The sequence below is a fragment of the Drosophila sulfurigaster genome, chromosome 3 (genome assembly GCF_023558435.1).
Source record: "Drosophila sulfurigaster albostrigata strain 15112-1811.04 chromosome 3, ASM2355843v2, whole genome shotgun sequence".
Lineage (NCBI taxonomy): Eukaryota > Metazoa > Arthropoda > Insecta > Diptera > Drosophilidae > Drosophila > Drosophila sulfurigaster.
In genome coordinates, this window is record NC_084883.1 from 26,291,524 (window position 1) to 26,312,743 (window position 21,220).

At 32.9% G+C, this 21,220-nt stretch overlaps 5 protein-coding genes across 11 annotated transcripts in view; 3 read left to right on the forward strand and 2 right to left on the reverse strand.

The window, feature by feature from the left end:
- The first annotated feature begins 918 nt into the window (after positions 1-918).
- On the forward strand, positions 919-6,524 carry LOC133844572 (opioid-binding protein/cell adhesion molecule). The gene is made up of 8 exons (XM_062278628.1): positions 919-1,091; positions 2,351-2,426; positions 2,653-2,991; positions 3,054-3,323; positions 3,404-3,501; positions 3,574-3,876; positions 3,946-4,116; positions 4,196-6,524. Exons 1-8 carry the CDS (start codon positions 1,089-1,091, stop codon positions 4,361-4,363), a joined length of 1,428 nt encoding a protein of 475 aa, XP_062134612.1. The 5' UTR covers positions 919-1,088; the 3' UTR covers positions 4,364-6,524.
- Positions 6,525-7,058: 534 nt separating this feature from the next.
- Positions 7,059-8,951, reverse strand: LOC133844573 (GDP-Man:Man(3)GlcNAc(2)-PP-Dol alpha-1,2-mannosyltransferase). The gene is given in 6 exon segments (XM_062278629.1): positions 7,059-7,236; positions 7,238-7,262; positions 7,319-7,995; positions 8,061-8,519; positions 8,587-8,782; positions 8,841-8,951. Coding segments are annotated over 6 exon segments (1,425 nt in total). The 5' UTR covers positions 8,858-8,951; the 3' UTR covers positions 7,059-7,185.
- Positions 8,952-9,202: 251 nt separating this feature from the next.
- LOC133844576 (uncharacterized) lies at positions 9,203-10,619 on the forward strand. Its single transcript, XM_062278637.1, has 5 exons — positions 9,203-9,359; positions 9,412-9,575; positions 9,633-9,766; positions 10,116-10,186; positions 10,280-10,619. Exons 1-5 carry the CDS (start codon positions 9,279-9,281, stop codon positions 10,370-10,372), a joined length of 543 nt encoding a protein of 180 aa, XP_062134621.1. The 5' UTR covers positions 9,203-9,278; the 3' UTR covers positions 10,373-10,619.
- A 90-nt stretch (positions 10,620-10,709) lies between these two features.
- Positions 10,710-14,006, forward strand: LOC133844577 (dynein regulatory complex protein 11). The gene is given in 10 exon segments (XM_062278638.1): positions 10,710-11,382; positions 11,384-11,567; positions 11,686-11,807; positions 11,809-12,011; positions 12,068-12,357; positions 12,422-12,578; positions 12,637-12,903; positions 12,959-13,116; positions 13,178-13,761; positions 13,817-14,006. Coding segments are annotated over 10 exon segments (2,625 nt in total). The 5' UTR covers positions 10,710-10,827; the 3' UTR covers positions 13,922-14,006.
- A 36-nt stretch (positions 14,007-14,042) lies between these two features.
- Positions 14,043-21,220, reverse strand: part of LOC133844574 (transcription factor AP-2-epsilon) — a 30,642-nt gene continuing 23,464 nt past the window's right edge. For 2 of the 7 annotated variants that reach the window (XM_062278633.1, XM_062278634.1), the window contains 7 exons: positions 17,473-17,703; positions 17,227-17,412; positions 15,857-16,064; positions 15,084-15,273; positions 14,759-15,023; positions 14,516-14,683; positions 14,043-14,459 (listed from right to left, as the gene is read on the reverse strand). In XM_062278633.1, the coding sequence (XP_062134617.1) occupies positions 14,349-14,459; positions 14,516-14,683; positions 14,759-15,023; positions 15,084-15,273; positions 15,857-16,064; positions 17,227-17,412; positions 17,473-17,703 (1,359 nt within the window). In that variant the 3' untranslated portion in view covers positions 14,043-14,348. Of the gene's footprint in view, positions 14,460-14,515; positions 14,684-14,758; positions 15,024-15,083; positions 15,274-15,856; positions 16,065-17,226; positions 17,413-17,472; positions 17,704-18,427; positions 18,501-21,220 lie in introns of those variants that run through there. The other 5 variants (XM_062278631.1, XM_062278635.1, XM_062278636.1 and 2 more) reach the window with 5 other exon arrangements.

Genomic DNA, 21,220 nt, shown 5'->3' on the forward strand with positions numbered 1-21,220 from the left:
TGAAAAAGATATTCATTCTATTGACGATTTTCATAGCAAACATCAAAGGTATTAATATTGAGTATTAGAGCTGTAAGCTGTTTAAAATTACAAGAACTTTAAAGTTTAACCAAGTGGCGATTATTGGGGTTTTTTGTATTTCGGTATATCCCCTAGGGGCTAAAATGTATATTTTAGATGTTTTGTTATTGGTCACATTGCGACACAAAAAAAACCTTTTAGGAAAACTAATATTTTAAATAATATAAATCCATAATAAACTAATTAATTCGTATATAAATAAAGTTTAAGTTTAATTTATAATATTAATTTTAAAAACTGTAAAAACATCTTCGTTTTAAAAACATTGTTGCATCGATATTGTTTCCGAATTTTAAAAGTGGTACACTGATTTTCATTATATTATTTTTATTCTTAATTTAGAAAGCATCCTTGATTTGTGTTTGAGCTATAATCGCTTATATGCTTATCGCTTTTTTTTATTGTTTAGTTCTAGTTTTAAATTTTGAAAAAATGAAAATAATTTTTAAAATTAAATAAATAGTTTTTTTGTGTGTTAAGTAAAAATTTAGGTATAGTTTTTTAAATGTTATCACTCAACACAGAAATGAGATCTTCAAAAACCCGGGTAGAAATAATAATATACATTAAGATAAATACATAGATTAAAGAGTATGTAGTTAAATTTTAGTGGTCTAATAAATATGTATTGGAATACTTTTGTTTATAAAAAAGATTTAATTTACAGGGTATTCTCTTGGTATTGTAAAACAGCGCATTCTCAGTTTTTTTTATATCACGATTCTACCCACAATACAAATACTTCGGGTAAAGCTTTCAAAAAGCTCCAGAGGTAAAAGTGTTTTAAAGTTGGACATGCGCAATGTGAGTGAAAATGTTAAGGATAAATACAATTATACTTGTCACCCAGAATCATTGGTGTATTTTATAACTGATAAAGATAGCTGTTTACATTTAATTCCAGACAAATTAATTTGTTTAATAAAATACATACATGTTCATGTGAGATCGGTATACGGTCCGTTTGTTAATGGAATAAAAGATACAAGCTATAAAAGAAACTGAAGATGGTAAGTCGTGCAATTCGCTATTTCTGCTTCTGTTCTGAATGGTTTCAGCATATATGAACATGTATGTGCATATATCTATGCAAATATGTGTCTATAAAAGTGTGCAAAGTTCACATGCACATTTTTATTACACAAAATCATATATTTAACTATTTTCACATACTCGTACGTATACGTAATTTCATTTACTATTCATTAGTTCAATTTTCTCTGGATACTCGTATATGCGAAAGTATATGCTGTATACATACATATAACACACATACACACACTACGTAATAATGCTTAAGTGTGTTTGTAACTTTCAATCGTATTTTACTTATTTAAATTAAATATATTTGCTATAAGTCTTGGTTTAACCACTACATATGTATTTCGACTTGTGAAATAAATATTTATTGGAAAAGTTATGCGGGGTGTACAACTATGCATATATATATTCATACCTAAATGTCTTCATACGATATATAAATGTTTCGTAAATACATAATGATTTCATGTGTATCCGAGTAATTGTATTAACATACATTAACTCTATTTTATATTTAATCATAAATATGTGATTAGGCAGTTGAATTGAGTTAGTGAATTTCAAAATTGTGAATAAAATATGTTTAATTTGCGACACTAATTGTGCATATATTACATACATATGTACATTCATAGTACGCTGAAATATATATTGGAAAATGGCTTAAGAGAACTTTCCTTGACAATTATTGACGAACGCAACCAACATCTTTTTATTTTGCTTATGAAATATTAAATATTAAATACTTTTGATAGTCATTTCAATCGTAAGTAAACTTCTAATCTATAATTTAACAATAGTAATTAAATAACTCGAATGCATATTCAGCTTAATAAAATTAATTTTGATGCCGTCAGGTATTGGAGAGTAAAACTATGTGACAATATTAGAATGTGTATTTTAAAAAATATAGAATTGTAATTGTAATTAATATTATACAGACTTATAACTTACTCGCTTTTAAACATAAATAATATTGTGGGGAATTCTTATTTCAATGAAGAAGACGATGTAGACTGAGGCATATGGAGTATCGTATCATTTTTAAAGGTTATCACTCATCGCAGAAATATGACCTTCATAAATCCGGGCGGAAATATTGTGGGAGTGCTATGCATCAAATTTATGCCGGTGAAACTAAACCATTAACGAATGCTCTTGACCCCTGAATATAAACAATAAGAATATCTAACCAAAACTAAATTCAATTGTGTATTTTTTGTTGCAGATAACATACTTTCCAAATCAATATCCGATGTGGCAGTGGAGTATTTATTTGTTGTCTATTATTATTTTGCTGAGCGGTGAGTACCCACAACATACACAAGAGAATATAATACCTGCATCGAACAATAGTATCCTTCAATAATATGAAAGAATGGGATTTGCTTTACAGCACCCCTTTGAATCATCATAATTGAAACCCCACAAAAAAATATTATTTAATTATTTGCTCTCACCTTCTCTTTTCTTACTGTCAAATAAAATAATAAAAATCACGTTACATTTTTTTGATTTCGTTATTATTAGCCCCTGCTTCAGATGGATCATTCATAGCGTCTGACAATGATGCGCCCACTACTGCGCCGAAATTCTTATCAAGGGGCCACCTTTACAAAGTAATAGTCGGAGAGACTATAGAATTGCCATGCAAGGTGCAAAATTTGGGATCATTTGTCCTGTTGTGGAGAAAGGGCTCTTCAGTTCTTACTGCCGGTCATTTGAAAATATCTCGTGACCAAAGGTTCAAAATCGTTGGAGACTACAATCTTCAGATTAATGGGGTTAAGACTCAAGATGCCGGCGATTATATATGCCAACTTGGGGACCAAGAAAATCGAGATCAAGTCCACACTGTTGAGATATTAGGTAATACATTATTGAGTTAATCTCTGTTTAATTTTAATTAATTCATTTTTCAATTTTTATAGTGCCACCAACATTGAGAGCACTTCCGCACAATGGGCAAGTGACTGCCCGTAAAGGAAGCACAGTTACTTTAGAGTGTAAGGCGTCGGGTAATCCAGTTCCCACAATATACTGGTTCAAAAAAGACGTTTACTCCGGACCGACTCACTTATCTGATAGCTCAACATTGATATTAGAAAATGTGGACAGACATCATGCAGGAACTTATCAGTGCTCAGCTGACAATGGTGTTAAAGAACGCGTTTCAATGGACATTCAGCTGACAATTTTGTGTAACTATTGGTCTTTTTAGTACTTTAAAGTTCAGTTTTGTTTACCATGAGATAAATATAAACTACATTTTGTATTGCAGCTCCTCCCGAAATAACTGTTGAGAAGGCTTGGGTTCATGCCTCTGAAGGATATGATATTGAACTCGTTTGTGTTGTTCATGGTGATGTTAATTCTGAGGTAAGTTAATCTTAACACAATTGTAAATAAATTATCTTACTAATATAATCTTCATTTACGTTATTTTCATAGATGTTATGGTATCAAAACTCATTCCTATTGGATCCAACGGATCGACGTTCAATGTATCCTCACGACGATAGATACAGCCTTATTATTAGAAATTTCCAGCCAACCGATTTTGGAAATTATAGTTGCGTGGCTGATAATGCACTGGGAAGAACAAAGAAATACATTGAGGTTTCCGGACGACCAGGGCCAGCAGATTTTATATCACCAGCCCTGAGCGGATTTCTAGATCACTACAATTTAACTTGGACAATAGAGTCCATACCGCCCTTAGACGAAATTAAGCTTTTATATCGAAGACTTCTGGTAAAATTTATATTAATATTGTATTAATTATATTAGAATATTATCGAATCAATTATTACTGTTTTTTAGATGAACGAAACGTACCAACATCCCGGAAAATGGCATGAGTATCATATTAAGCCCATCCCAATTCGGACTGATGGGACACATTATTTGATGTCATATGTAGTAAGGAACTTAGAGCACAATGCAGTATATGAAGCAATTGTTCAAGCTAAGAATAAATATGGATGGAATGAGGTTAGTGTTACAACAATTATTGAAATTTTCTATGTATTTAAAATTCTTTTTAACATTAAAACATCTTTAACAATTTTAGATTAGCGATATTCACCAGTTTTATACCCGAAATCACGATCTTCTTTTGGACATCGATAGGGAATATAAAGTAGGAATGTCAGGCAGTAATCGAATATCAAAGACTTTAGCTGCAATAATTTTACCGTATTTGATGGTAACTAGATTTTTGTTGATATTCAATATTTAAATTTATTTATTTTTGGCAAATATAAGTTTAAAGGTGCCTTACTACGTATTTAGAATGTGTACATATTTAAAAAAAAAATAATAATATGAGTAGTTATTACAAATTTTGTTTATAAACCAATCTGTATAAATATATTAATTACTAGAGTAATACGATTTTAATTAAGTTTCTTTGATAAATTATTGAAAGGTCACAATTAAATATAGGTATAAAATGTATTATGTAAGCATCATCTTGAGTTTTAAACTTTTTAACTACTCTACGAAATCATCGTCGCATTTCATGGTATAGGAAAAAATTAAACAGTCATTTCAATAACTAGAAGAACATTATTCTAAGGATATACCATTTGTATAACAAAATAACATAAATTCAAAAATGTATAAATTATTTTATACTTAGGATTACATTTAATTAAAATGGATAACATATTTTATAACCTTAGGCCAAAAACAGTATATTAAACATATAGATACATATACACAAGCAATTAATATTGAAAAAATACTAAACTTGTTTTAAGAAACAAGACAATACCCATTATCTAAGTGTTCTATCCAACATTCATCTGTAGGATTCCAAAAATATCGAGCATGCATAAATAAATCTTGGTAAAGAAATGCATTGTTTATATAAGGTAACTCTCATTCTGCTGGTGTATTGCCGCATAAAACCCAGAAACAGAATTGTTAAAACAGCACTCACATAAAGTGGGCTCTCCCATAAGAAATATAAAAACCGTTGAAAAGAAAAGATTGCAATGGCATTCCATCGCCAGATTCTATAAAAAAATAAGTCGAGGGTAGACGTTTCCATAAATCAGAAGTTTTGTAGATATTTTTAGATTATTATTAAATAAATAGTCGCCTACTCACTTTAATATTTTGTTTTCAAAAGAACAGAGTTTTATTCTATGAACTTATTATTATCGAGATATATTTATATTTCCATATTATTTTATAGTTTCTTAATGAATATTAAAGAAGTTATACAATTTAAAACGAATACCTCTCGCTTATGTCAAAAACACAAAAATTTACACATAGTATAAGTTGATGTTGTGCATAATAATATAACCTTGTAATAAATAACTAAGTCCATCAGATTAAAGAATGGTAAATAGGAAATAATGAACACATAAGAAATTATAATCAAACGCATTTAATAATAATATCCTTATAGTGAGAAAATTACAAGTAGTTCATAGCAATGAAAAACGTAAGATATTTGTGTCGAAGTCATATTAATATAATTGATCTAATGGATCTGCCTGCTATTCCATAATAAGTGCTAAGAAACCCACTGTACATACGTATTAAGAAACATTTAAACATCGGTTATAACAAACTAAACCGTTTCAATTGAAACACTTAGAAAGCAAAACGATATGGTATAGATCACGAATGATGCAGAACATCACGAATTAAAAAATTAATAAAGTGTAGTTCATCTCAAGCAATTATCTTCACACATAACTACACATTTTAGGCAACAAAAAATATAATTTGCTGGAGTAAAGTAGCAAACAAATAAGTAATTATAAATGAACTAATGGAACGAGTTGAAAATTCAGACTTAATTGCAAACGAAATCAATAAGATATGTAAAAAAAAAGATTGTTAAACCAAGAAAGAAAACCTTTAAAACTGCAGCTTATGTTGCACAGCTTGCCATCCAACCGCTCGATATCCATCAAAATTGCTCTTGCATCCAATCATCGCAATCAATGCAAAAGTGACTTTGAAATTCTAGTAGGAAAAATTTTCCAAAGATCAGGATTAAGGAAAATTTAAACTCAAGCAGACCCAATGAACTACATAAATTTGGTAGTTGTAAGGACGAAAAACTTTATATATCCTTCTACCTGACTTTAATTGACACAATGTTATTATTCTTCAACGATTTAAGTTCGAGGTGTATAGTAAGACGTTGATTGTTCATAATCAATTTTTTGAGTTTATTATATAGTTCCAAATTCGACCGCTTATATGGAGAAATATCTGAACCTAATAATTATTATCGTAATATCTAATGTAAATATTCAAATTAACATAAATTGTCAGAAATTTACCTTCACACAACAAAAAATTACATGTTTTATAATTTGATTGATTTCGGTGAAACTTTTAAGATATATTTAGTTATCATTCAAAAATAATTTCTGAAAATAATCCATTTTCATAACCATACTATTCCATATATTAAGTTTCTACCACTTTTCTTCATTTTAAAATATCGTACTCATTGGATATGTTTCAAGCTCATAGCTCATATTTCCATTAGAATTTAGAAAAAAAACAGAATGCTACAATTACATGAAATAAATGATTGATAATGAATATGCGTATAGAAATTTTAGGAAATGTCTTAATTAATCATATACTTCAAAAACTAAGGCACTCAAAAAATATACTTATACTATTACAAAATAACCAACTCAAAAAATAAAATATAAATATACATATTACAAATATTAAAAAATTTTAGAATATGTCGATGTAAATGTTTAATAAATAAAAATCATATCATTTTAATAAGTAATGATGACTTTGATTGTTAATGCCAGCCTTTTATTTATGAAGTTCCCCTTACATTATTCCTGAATCCATACGCAAAAAGAAAACTACCATGAGGTGTTTTTGTCAATGGACTATGGACTATTAAATAAATAAAATAAAAATAAAATTTGCCATAGTTATTATTGAACAGTATCCTAATAGTTTTTATTAGAGATTAATTTTCAAAGTTTTAAGTTTTGCCATTGTTGTTTTTTTCTTTGGGACGAATTAAATAAATAATTTGCAATTGGGAAAACAACAGTTTTACACAAAAATGGCTGATATTGCACGTAGAAATTGATCGTCAAACTCTTTTTTCAGAAAATCTCTCAACGGATGATCTAAAATATAAAAGAAATTAATACCAGAATCATAAACAGGTTATACAAATACGTACCTTGCTGCATTAACAATGTTTGCGTTTAATTCTGGAGGATTGAGTATGATATTCAATATACTTCCAGCATATTCAATAGCATCTGTTGCAAGAAAACCATTTTGGCTGCCTTCAGAAGTCTCAATAATGTCAAGTAGTGGACCTCCAGACTTGTGAGCTATCATAATGAGGCCTGCTGCCATACATTCTACAACTCCTATTCCAAAATGTTCATTCCACATAGTATGAATACCAATTTTGGATTGTTGAAATAGTTTCAAAAGTTCGTCATATGAAACATTTACTTTAAATTCAATAGAATTTTCAAGAGAAAGATGTTTTGCCAGGTCTTGCATATTCTTTAGCCTCTCATAATCATCATCATTACGACAGGATCCAACAATGACTAGTTTTATACGATTCCATAGATCTTCATTTCTAGACAGAAGAGTTCGTAACTCGTATAATGCTTGCAATTGGAGAGGATGGTTTTTTTCTGGGCGAAACTGTGCCACTGATAATATTAGGATATCATTGTTTCTCCCTACATGTTCAAGTTTCTTAAGATGTGCAATGTCACATGGTGGGTATACTCGATGAGTTCTTAAAGGTACATCGAATAAGTCAACAATATGATTTTCTGTCCATGATGAATTAACCATTATAGTTTCCGAGCACCTGCTTACCCACTTGTACATCTGAAAATTTAATATAATAATGGGCTAGGATAAAGTTCTTTTAAAGAGATTGAAATTCAACTTACCTTTGAAAAGAGACGATAGTACGTAAGCTTAATCCAGGTGAGGAAAGGATTTCTTGCTACATAAGCTTTGTTATTATGTGCTAATTGACGAAATTGGACCTTTTTAAGCATGTCGGTGCTTATGACAGGATAATGAACATAGCTCCCTATCCTAGAGCCAGCTAGAAATCGAAACACCGGATATGTAAATGCATATCCCATAGTGTCGATAAAAATATCTGGAGGAAATTTGCAAACAGCTTCCAAGCCCATAACGATTGAGCCTAGGCTTTGTCCCAACAAAGTGAAATGGGGATATTTTCGTGCTTCAACCCAATGCCGTTGTTTTAAAAATACAAATGTTATTTGATCGATGTCAAATGAAATATTAAAAACATTCTTGGCTTTCTGTAAAATTGCACTCGGCGTTGAGTCAATGTCGCCGGTGTAAATGACTATCTTAATGCCATCGTACTTTTTCTGAAATGAAATTAATCGAAAAATATTGAAGAAATAATGATTGATAGATTCTATTATAAGCCCATACCTGCAAAGCCCTCACCGCACACCATAGGACACGTTCACCTCCACCACCAGCATTACAGTACGGGTGGAAAATGCCAACATGTAATCTTTTTTCCGACGATGAGCTGTGTAGCTTCTGTTTATGGTGAGTAATCCATTGTCGAAGGCCAAAGAAAATTGCACAGACTATGCCTAGTAGCCATATCAACAGCCAGCATCTACAGCAACAAAACGATTATCTTAAAATCGGTCAATCAAAATCGTTTTTATCCTTACATGAAAACAATCAACATCTCGGTTTGTTGATAAGCAAGCAGTGTGACCGCTTTTTACTTTTAAAATATACCATTGAGCTTAAAAAAAGATACCAAACAACATCTAGCTGGTTGAAGTAGTGATGAGTTTTCCAGAATTCATTTGAAAAGCCGAAACGATATTTATTTAATTTTCTTAAATAAAATATGCAATTATCGATAGTCGAATATTCACAAATATATTACAAACATATGCCAATTTATTATTTTTGTTGTGATCTATCAGATATTTCTTTTTCGGTATTGTAATAAAAGAATTTTTGATGGAATAAATAATAAATATTTATTGAATGCACTTACGCTGATTCAGCGCGATGTTTCTTGGGAGGGCCCTTTTTAATATTTTGGTATTTTTACCATCACTAAAATTTATAAACATTTGGACAATAACAGCCCAGATATGGATTACGTTCGTTCTATTTTCGATTGTTTAGCTTCGCTATGTAGTTGCTGGCAATGCACAGATGACTTGGGGACTCAAGTAAGTAATTCTGTACTTTGCATTGAATGCTAATTGATCATATTTGTAACAGGGAATAGAACCAAGCGAAAGAACACATCTTCTGGCAGACTCAGTTAATCAAAGTCCAGCACTACGGAGAAGTAATTCAGCTGACTTAAGTAATGATTATTCCCAATCGTTGCCAAAGAAGGACGATCAAAATGCATTATCTAGATTGGTGCAAAACACCGCCATGTACGTATTATTCTCTTTGATTTACAATTAGTACAATACTAATATAATGTACCTTAGAAATATGATCAATGTGGGTGCTATGGACTCCCACACCTTAGAGCATCAAGAGTATACGGATAGAATAAAATTATACTCCCAACGTCTGCAGCAACAGTGGAATAATGTGCAACATCCCAGCGTGGTAATGAAAGGTATGTGCGTCTTATTATCAGCTGTGTTGCATACAAACAAACTACATACATACAACATACATATGTGCATACAGAAGCAGCAACTATTCCAGTCACACACGCCCTCCGTTAAAAGTCATAAATGTAAATATACATACATATGGATGTATGTATTTTTAGGCTGCCAGAAGAATAATATTCAGCTGATAGGACCACTGCATATGATTCATATTTTCTTTGCCATTGGAATCATATCATTAGCCTAAGTTTCTGAAATCCATTAAAGTCAAATGCTCCCAAACGTTGTACTTTCCTAATGCAATACATATGTATGATATATGATTATAATATAATGTATTTTATTTTATAGGCCTCTTGAAAGATGTTCCCAATCATCAGTCGTGCGTATCAAAGCCTATTTTCTCTGATGATACAGCCCAGGTTAGTGAAAATCAATTTACATATAATAATTGCCAATAATATACTCGTTGAATTTAATTTTGTAATTTGTTGTCCATTTAATGTACTTTTCAGATGAAAATGTTTATGGAAAAATCGCATGCTGGAGTTTCAGGGATACAGATTGATCACAGGGAAGCTGTTGTCGTTCCATTTCATATTCCGTAAAAAGCCATAGCAACATATAATGTTAAATATACAAATATAAATATAATAATTACACCATCAAATTTGATTGTGATAAAATCATTGCTATACACATTAAACTGTATTATACTACTTCAAACTACGACCGAAGCAGTTGTCTGAAGAAAAGATCTAACATTTAAAAATCAAAATAAACTGATTCGTATAATTTGTGTAAATTGTGAGCGGTTTGTTAAAATGAATAATAAAAAAACATTTCTAATTGTCAGGGTTACGTTCTATACAAATTTATATTATTAAAAATTGGAATATAAGTTGAATAGAGGATTGGAAGCACCAGATTTAAATGACATTAATTTTTCAGATCGAGAATGCTTTGCGAAATCACTGTTATGATGAATTGAACTAAAACAATTATATTAATTGCCCAAAATTTCTGTTTTCTGCTTACTGATACACGAGAATATTTTTTTTAAATGCCTTTCGACGTAAATCATAAGTTATGGATATCTACTTCAAAAGAGATTGGCCAGCTTTTGAAAAAGCAAATGCGCCTTAAAACAATCGAACCTCCTGAAGAGAAGGCTCTATCATTTAAAATACTTTGCGAACTTTATGTGCTGTATGTGGAACTGGTAAACAAATTAACGTTTATTTATTTCAACACATTTCAAGTGCAAAAACGAGCTGTCGTTCGGACTCTAGTTGAAAATGCAACACAACAGCTAATGTTACTTAAAGAGGAATTAAAGGAAATTGAATTAAGCGAATATGTGTATATGGACAAAGTTTTGATTTCAAGAAAGCTGACTCCACGAGATTTGATGATTTGGAGGTCTCCACAATTTCTGTATCGTCGTCCCTTAGATATACAAAATATCATATCAAAGAATAAGATATACATGAATGATGAAGAAAAAGAAGCAAGTGCTGCGGAAGATTGGGTTAAAGTTACAGAAGCTGTTGAGCTTATTCAAGCACACGAAAGAGCTCGTCGAGCACGAATATATAAGGCGAACATAAAATATGATAAAAAAGAAGTATTTGGAAGTGAAACAACGAAAGAAAATTAATTATATGTTTACATTTAAGCCAAATCAAGCCATGAGTATACCAGTAAAAAGAACCATCTTTAACGCGGACTTTATAAAGACTGACGAATCTTGCGCCGATTTAAGGGATAGGATAGATGATAATATGAACGAGCTTTATGATGGTATGTAGAATTCAAACAGTGTTTACAAAAAATTGAAATATTTGAATTGGTTCTGAACCAGAACATTTAGTTTACATATGATATATACACTCTAAACCTTAAAATGTTGCAGAGCAAGAACTGGAAAGAATTAATACATTGAGAAATAATGCAGCACGTATTATTCAATCCTGGTGGCGAGCATACAAAACCCGAAAAATATTTAAAATCAAAAGACAATTTAAAAAAGAATTACTAGGTATTAAAAAAAATCCGAAAATTGAAAAGGCCAAATCAGTTTTCAAACTCGGTTCTCGAAATGTATAAAAATGAAAAATTAAAAAGTCAGCTTGACGAAGATTTCGCAAAATTAATCATGGATGAGCGAACAAGGTTGCTTCAAGTGCGAACTCCTTGGATGATGGAAGATATTTCCGATCACATTCGCGCCTGGTTCGATGAATTGTAAGCAAAGAGTAATAAAATTAAGCTGGAATGATTATTAATATTCTTTTGATCAGCTATGGAAAAACTGGAAATTTTCATCCTTATCCAGATCCGGTTAAGAAAGGTACAGTTCTGGTTGTTATCGATGAGACTATGTCGCCAATGGAATTTCAAGAAAGTCTTAATAAAAAACCTATGAGCAAAGAGGAGAAGAAGAAACAGAAGGACAAGATAAAAGCTGAGAAAAAAAAGAAAAAGGATAAATTGAGACAGCAGAAAATTAAGGAAGCAAAGAGACGCAAAAAATTAAAAGATGCTGGAATCATCGATATTGGATATATAGTATCCTCAAGCAAACCTATAGGTATTTAACTAAAGACGTCGTTTCTCTATGAATTAGAGTATGTGTAATTTCTGCTTTTCGACAGTTAAAATTGAAGAGACAATGAAACAATTTTCGATCGATTGGAGAGATGTTGACGAATATCTAAATAGAAATCACGATCCTATTAAAGATTGGGTGACCGAAGAACAGTTGGATGTGATACATCAAGAGTTACGACAATTGGTTGATGAATACATGCGGTAAAAATGATATTTAATTACTATATATAAAGCTATTGAGTTATTGTTAACTTTCTAGGGTTGAATATGAATTGTTGAGAGAAGCTTGGGCAAAGGATAACAAAGTTCCCTATAAACCACTAAAAGTAAAGAAACCCAAGAAAAAGAAGAACAAGAAGAAGAAGAAACCATTTGATCCAACAGAAGATAGAACTTTGGATTCCTTATATAATGAGCTTAAGGATGATGGTGTTATTGAGCAAGTGTCGCACAAGGACTTTGATGAGTTCATTGCTGACTTCAATTTCTTGGCTGATGATACACGAGATCCGGAAGATAACTTAACGTATTTGATTTGATTTAATTATAGGAATAATTATATATCCCTTATTTTCTTTTAGTACTGTTGGTCCAGCTAAGGGTGACATCAAAATGGTAATTCAAGAAAGTATGCTGGGAATGAGTGAGTTTGATATAGCGAAGCCAAAGTCAATTTTACTAATTGGGCCACTAAATAGTGGGAAAAAATTGCTATGCAATATAATTGCATCTGAATTGGGCAAGTATTCTGATTCACTATATGTTAGAGATTCACTTCCTAATCATAATTACTGCTACAGATGCTGTTTTTATAAATCTTAGTCCGGAAAAAACAGTTCAATATGCAGATGATATGAACATGTTTTTACATAAAGTTATGAAAGTTGCAAAAGCATTTCAACCAGCCATTTTATATATCGAAGAAGCTCATCGGGTTTTCGCTAAGAAAATTCCACCTGAACAAGCCGCCATGAAGCCGACAATCCTTGCTTCATATATTGCCAAAAAAATATTGAAGCCAATTAAGAAAAGTGACAAGATTGTTCTTCTTGGCACAAGTAATATGCCCTGGGCAGCCAAGGGCACACTTAAAAGAAACTTTAAAAAGATCATACTTATCCCGAAGTGTGATTATGGCACAAGTTTTATGCTTTGGCTCGACTTGATGACGGAAAATGCGCCCGACGACCTGGAAGCGTATCAATACTCTGCATTGGCCAGAGTTTTGCAGGCATATAATTCTGGGGACATTACCAATAATATAGCGAAGACTCTGAATGTGGAAAGAAAGATGCGACTTAAATTCGATGCTCTTGAACCGAAGGAATTTTTGGAATATTTCCTCTCTGAAAATAATCCACCAATGTTTCCGCCAGAGTTGAAGGTATGTGGCATTGCTTGCTTATAATATGCAATATAATAATTTCAATATTAACCAGATAATGGAGAAATTTACAAAATGGTTTGGAAAATCCAATAAATTTGAGAAAATGAGAAGGAAGATTATGGCCATTAAAGCAGCCAAAAACAAGAAGAAAAAATAAAAGTAAAAATAACACAAATATTTTAACTAATGTATTTTGGATGTAATGCTGAAATTAAATAGCAGTGGGTTGTTTTAAAAACATATTTTATTTGTTTGTATACTTTTAAAATATTTAAATAGTAGAATACTTAAAAAATAAAACCCGGATATTTGTGTTTAAAGTGTTGTAAAACCCTTGGTGACTTTTTGACGGAAATAAGTTGATTCACTTTCCTAATTTTAAGAAATCTTAATACATTTGAATGTGTCTGTACATATGTGTTTAATATGCACTTAAAAGTTACGGTTTTACAAATTTCCAATAATTTACACTAAATTAAATAAATTTACAATAATTTATTACTTATTAGAATATATATTGTACCTAATTTTGTATTATAAGATTTGTTAAATTACGAGTTGCTTTTTTGTTGCAATATAGTCTATCATTTCTTATCGTTGTCAATTTTACTTTTATCCAGAGATGAAGATACCATTCCGCCTCCATTCGAAGGGTATAATTTTTCCAAATAGTTCAATGATTCATTAAGAAACGTCTGAAATTGATTTTAATGAGTATTAATTTGAAATTAATTTGATGGGTATACCTTACCTGAAAAGCATGCAACACGGCAATAATTGCAGGAGAACCGAATCCGTGCGTTAATAAGGAAAAGTGTGTTAAGTGCCGCTGCATTGAAGGCTCCAATAAATGCTGTGATCTTGTTCCAAAGTGTGTGGTTCGATCCTGGCTCAATATCTGCATCAATTCTTTTGTAATCTACAGGGCAAATAATAATGTTTAGTAAATGTAATTTTAATTATAATTATAATAATTAAATTGCTAATGTCTTACTTGTTGCGAGTGAAGGATGAGCTCTTTTCGTCGATACGAGTCTTGGGGTTCGGTTTGATGGCGCACAATATACTCGGCTAATTGTCTGGCTGGAAACTCAGTTTCGCACACAAAGTGAAAGTCCTTGGCCAGGTGAGTGGCTTCTCCCTCGACTAAGGATGTTAACAATGTTACGTTTGCCGCTTTTCGACGACCAGCTGGTAGGTTTAGTCCAATCTTTTCAAGCTTTTCCCTCAAAAGTCTGCCTCCATTTTTGCTCTTCGCCCTGTTTATAAATAGTTAATTAATTAGGCATACACGGTTGTGGGAGCATGCGAAAACTTACCTTCTTAGAACACCACCCAGCAAGGATGCATTTAAGCACTCGGGCGGCGACAATCTGCGCTGAACTTCCGCAATTGTAACCTTATATTTCGAAGTACTTGACAGAAGACTGAGTCGACCGGGAACAGCGCAAAATACTTCACTTGGCGACCCTGAGCCTATGTTCGAGGCGTCCTTCCCACTTTTCATGCCTGTGGAGAAAGAATGCATAACATGGCATAATATAAGTATATTTCTATAGCCAAAAAAACACACAGTGCATTCATTGTAAGCAAAACATATGAGTCTCAGTGGCAATGTTTTGAAATTGAAAAGTGTGAACTCGACGTGCAAGGATCATTTTACAGTAATCCTGCCAATTAGAGGAGCCAGCTACAATTTCATGGCACACCTAATAATAACTATTTATACGCTTCAGGGGTAGCTCGCCATTGTTTGTTCTCAGATGTTTGTGGTACCGCCTTAAATTCAATTCATATTTTTCCTTTTTACTATTCAGCGAGGTTCTGCTGCATTCAAACAAATGCACGATGCTATTCATATGGTGTATAATATCAGCATATTAGGTAATAGTTGTAATACCGCGAATTTACTCCGGACATACAACTGTCAAATATTTTTATAATAGCAATATATATCGATAGGAACTGAATAATTCTTGATGTAACTCTACTACATTTAAAAGTCTACTTTGAGGTATTGTAAATATCGAAATACCGAAATTGGGAAACTTAATTTTCATTTAATTTTAACTTTTTAAGTGACTGTACTTACTTTTGATTAAAGGTAAATCTGACATGAAAGCTACATTGTCATCCAGGGCAGGAGCTTGGACATCATCAACAGCATTCTGCAGCGCTTGATGTAAGGCCAAAGATTCGTGCTCATGTCCAAGTCTGGTGCCGTGTGCTGCTCCTGCTGTAATTGCACTGCCGTAATCACTTCTTCTCTCCGTGTAGGGAAAGCCATGAGATAGTTGAGTCTATTGCAAAAGGATTACAAAATTGCATTTAATTTGTATTCAAGTTAATTAGGTTAGCAATGATAGGAACTCAATCCAAATATTCGGTCTGAATGTTTACGAAATCAATTTTTGGAACTTAAAATTAAGTTATCGTTCTTTTGAATTGGAAAATGTAAGTGGCGAAAATTAGATTTGCCGACGGAAATTGAAATGTTCTTGATTGTTGTCAACGAGTGCCAATTGAGTAAGTTTTCATATAAAACAAATCAATTTTACGACTTGGGTTTAACATTTCCAGTAGTACAAAATAATTACTAGTTTAATTTGTTACTAGCCGTATTAAGAGTAAAGAAATAAAATGTTCTTCCTCTCAGGTATGTATTGTTCTTAACTTGCATATGAATTAATTTTGGTTATTCTAATTCGCATACCCAAAACAAATAAATTTGTTTAAGTAAACTAGTATTTTGGGTGAATTCGTTCAATGGAATTGCTTGTTTAATAAAGCTAGTCAACATTCTTCTTCAATTATGGGCTGACTATTTGCCTATTGCCATCAGAAGGCATACTCGGAAAGCCCTGGGGTTGAAGCAGCCAACAGTTGAGCCAATCCAGTGTTTAGGCAATACATGTACAATGTTCTACAGTATTTGTTCGGCTTCCTCGAGTGTCTGAGTATGAGTGTAGTATGCGCAAAAGCACTACGGGGGATACGCCTTTTGGAACGTCAACAACGCAACTGCCCTAGTCGTGGTTGCAAGGGCAAAGTTCGTCAAAAGCACGCAAGAGTGTGCAAGTATCCTTCTTAATAATATGCACACACACACACATAGACATGTAGGTATATAAAACTCTTTTCCTTTTGGCTCTGGAATTTTCGTTGTTATTTGCAAGATGTTTCAGCGAAATCCCAAGAACATTTTCTAAATACTTTCGGGCATTTTTTTAGTGTTTCATAATGCACTTAAATGGAATTCATGAAGCCATAACGTAGCCGATTATTGTAAGAATGTGAAGTTTATGTGTGTGTGTGTGTATGTGTGTCTATAAGTTTTGACAGCGAAGAATTTGACCAAATTCTTAATCAAGAATTCCGTGCTTGGATAAATCGACAGACGATGATAGCTTCAACAATTTAGCATGTTCCCCAATTATGAATTATGAGTGAAGAAGTACTTACAACATGTCCTTGCAACTCAGCATCCCTGTGGGTTCTATGGATACCTAGTTGATCCTGCGTGGACCTGAGGCCCGCCAACTGATTGTAGTGGTGAAGTGGAGCATGATGCAGTGAAGACAGCGGCTGGCCATAGGGATCTGTGCCCAAGTACTCGAGCGGCCCATGGTTCTGTAAATAGCCGGATATCTAAACTATTTTGGAAATGATACGTCCAGCTGGTGTGGCGCCACAATTTGGAGCACTTACCTGTTGCTGTGGAGGGCTTTGAGCTGAATGGTGGAAAGGTGGCGGAAAGTATGGAGGTTGAAAATCAGACTGCAGTGATTGATGATGCATGGTAGCTGCCGACCCATGGGTGCCACTGTGCCCACTGTGTCCCGAGGTGGGGCCACCTCTGCCTGAATGTCCTCCCGAATGGGTTGTATAAGCCGGGCTGCTGCTCGAGAGACCCAAGCTACCATGGCCGCTGAGGCGTTCCTGTAATTCAATTAAACAATCGTTAAATGTTTTGTAGGAAATAAACAATATTTTGTAGTATTATAAAATATACTATATATTCGAATGCTTTTTTATATTGATCTTCTAATGAAGTGTTTATTTCTCTCTTCTGTGCGGTGAAAAGGGGCTTGAAGTTTTCTACCTTTATTTTATACTATACATTTAGTGATATAATGTGTTTGAATGTTATTCTTAACCTTATTATAGTATTTATATTGATTATCATTATCATCTCAGTAAATTATATCTTTACTGTTTGTTTTTCAAAGCCAAGTAACACTTTCATAATCATAACTATTGTTTCTAATCTGATGATGAATAGTAGCATTATATGCAAAACAAATAAATAAGTCAATAAGTAATATAAAGTATGTTATGCTTTAGTTGTTTATTTATCCAATCTAATACTTGAAAAACATTTTACGCATATATTTTTAACCGTGATTTATTATATTCGGATACGATATGGCGCAGAAAAGTTAGGAAACAAATATCTATAGATGAGTGTGCATAAATTTGAACATCCGTGTGTCTTGCCGACGGGTTTGTAATTCAAACTTTGAATCAAATTTCTTACAAGCACAAATCAGAATGTATTTACATATTTACTCGTAATATATCATGTGTGATTAGTTCATTAGGTCATTTGGATTGTATACACAACTGAATGTGATCAAATGGTGTTGGACTTGTTTAGTCTTACCTGAATTTCAATAACAGCGGGCATATCCACGTAGGATAAAGTCATATTATCATATTGTAAATGAAACTACTATATGTTTAATTTCGCGATGTTTCAGATAATGCATTCTTCGAAAACAATATGTTATACTGGTTCAATAATACGTAACTAGTATAGAAACTCTTACTTACAAAACTAATTTAATCACATTGAATATTTAGGAATAGTCCTTGCCTAATAATATTTTTCAAATTTATACAGTTCTTAATAATTTGAGTTTTGGTTATGAGCACACAAACGGTGGGTTAATTCAGAACAATAATTACTAAATATCGGCACACATTGATTGACCCGACGGCGACGACAGCGGCAACGATAGCAACGATACACCGACGACAGCAGTCCGTGAAAGCCAAAAACGAAATGAAAACTGGTCGCGACCGCGTGCCGATAGGGCAGCCCCATCAGCAACGACAGCGGCAACAGCAACGGCAACAGCAACCTCAGCAGCAGCAGCAGCAGAAGCAGCATCAGAGCAACTCTTAACGCCGGCGTCGTAACGCGGCTTCGTCGGATGTTTTTTGCATTCGCCGAGCCAGTGCAGAGAAGAGTAACAAAATACTGTGCTTGTGTGCGTGTGTAATTGTATACACAACCATACTCGCAATTGTCGTGTCATTGTGGTAGTTTTTTTGTTGCAGAATTTTAGGAAACATAACGATAAATATATATAGTACAGAATCATATATAAATACAAACATACAAATGTGCTTATTGAGTTGTAAGATTTCATTATGATCGGATCACTAGTTAGACGCTTGTTATACAGAACATATGCAACTGTACTCAAATTTAATAGTTCTTTTTGAGTTACCATAAATAATCATGAATTTAAATCATGTATATTTTACTGTTGAAATATAATTGTTCTTAAGTTCCAAGTATGCTGATTGATTTAAATGATGCCATGTTCCATGTCTTTTCCAAGTCTTCTGCAGTCATTTCGATTCAATCAATTTTGAAGCAAATCAAAAACGGAATTATTGGAAAACGAACAGCAAAATAGCAAACTGTTATTCTTAGTATGGCTTTCGCTTCAAATCATAACTGTAACTGTCAAGCAAATTAAAATATGTGCGTAAATGGCGGATTGATGACCTTGTACATTGACATACACACATGCAAAGCTTAGAAACGCACATTCACACATACATACAAACATATGTACAATAATGGACACAAATGTTGCAATGCTCGGCGAGGGCAAGCAAAGGGGATGATCGATCCACACATACAAACATATGCATATGTTTGTATTTCTACCCGAACTTTAAACTATTAATGTGTTTGTGTATGTCGCTGTGTAGCGCATTGGCGGAGTGTTGACAACAACAGTGGTCGTGAATGGCTTCTGATATGGAAAGCCATTCTAACATCCTGTTTCGCACGTCCTTAGAAAATGCAGGATGCGAGGAGATTTAGATGATACTGTGAATAAACCTAAATACAAGTATGTTACAATGAATGCTAATGCATGGTTATTCATAACTGCTATTGTTGCGTCTTTTAAATTCGCCAAGAACCTTTGGCACCCACAATAATAATTTCGTTGATGGCAAATACCGAGCAACTTATACTACGCTTATAACAAGTAGGAGTATAAGAGTGGTATAAGTAAAAAGCTAGCTGTCGTATAAGTGTAAATAACAAAAATGCATTTGAAGAAGAATCCATTTTGGTAAATTTATTTTGATATTTTAAAATTTTTTAGAGTAAATAAATATACAATATATTTACTGTTAATAATTGAATATACCGAAAGCAGCTGTTTAAATTTCTAAAGTAGTTTCATACTTATGTACTTAAGGCACATTTACATACGAACGATTATATGTTAATGCCGATAATCATATATGTATATTCGACCATATGAACTCACTCGCACACATGTAAACGTATGCGGTCTTAGTTACTATAGCGCGAACGTGGCAATTGCGATCTGGACACGATTTTATTGTGGCTTTATAAATTAAAATAATTTTGATTGATTACTTTGGATTATCTTGTCATTTGCCAGCATCTAATAGAATATTTAACGATACAGATAAACCGGTTTGCTTTTGTTTTGTACGAATTTCGGCTTTTAGTTGGTTTTTTTTTCCTTTACTCAACAGATTTCATGCATACTCACTGAAAAATGTGCGTTAGACTTTTGATCAAAAGCCAAAGAGCTAGCCAAAGATTCGTACCTCGACAGTTCGTTTCGTAATATTTTGGGCCAAGAAAAATGATTCGAAGCAGCAAAGCTTTTGTTGGCGTTGGGGCAACGATCAAGCAGAAGCTGAAGTCGAAGTCGAAGCCCATACCGCTCACTGAGGAGGCCTTCTTACAAATTACATAATTGCTCTTTCCATAGAATCTATGCTATGTATAATACTTGAACGGGTCTTCAGCAAACAACGTCTGCCATTCGACCCACTGCCGCTTGATTAGATGAATGGTCTTTGAAGAATATGGAGATTAACAGGTGTAAGTACCGAAGACAAATATATTCGGTTATGTCGTAGTTTACGCTTAGTATGATTTCATTTTGGGGAGGCAGCTCATCCATTCTGTGCAGCTGTTTATTCTTGGATACTATCGTCATCTCTTCTTCGAGTACCTCTACCTAATAATAATACTACAAGCTCAGCCAGATGATTGTTGCTCGGTTTCGGCTTTTCAGCCTTTGTTTATAAAGTTGTTGTTGCTTCACCTCTTGCATAATTACGTTTAAATAAAGCTTGAGTTTTCGTTGACTTGGTAAACTATTCA

What these genes read in the sequence shown, in the direction of transcription:
- LOC133844572 (XM_062278628.1), top strand. An exon ending in TATTATTATTTTGCTGAGCG is followed by an intron (nt 2,427 to 2,652) that starts GTGAGTACCCAC and finishes CGTTATTATTAG; the next exon opens with CCCCTGCTTCAGATGGATCA. An exon ending in CCACACTGTTGAGATATTAG is followed by an intron (nt 2,992 to 3,053) that starts GTAATACATTAT and finishes CAATTTTTATAG; the next exon opens with TGCCACCAACATTGAGAGCA.
- LOC133844576 (XM_062278637.1), top strand. Translation starts at nt 9,279, where the DNA reads ATGGATTACGTTCGTTCTATTTTCGATTGTTTAGCTTCGCTATGTAGT. An exon ending in TTGGTGCAAAACACCGCCAT is followed by an intron (nt 9,576 to 9,632) that starts GTACGTATTATT and finishes AATGTACCTTAG; the next exon opens with AAATATGATCAATGTGGGTG. An exon ending in TCCCAGCGTGGTAATGAAAG is followed by an intron (nt 9,767 to 10,115) that starts GTATGTGCGTCT and finishes TTTATTTTATAG; the next exon opens with GCCTCTTGAAAGATGTTCCC.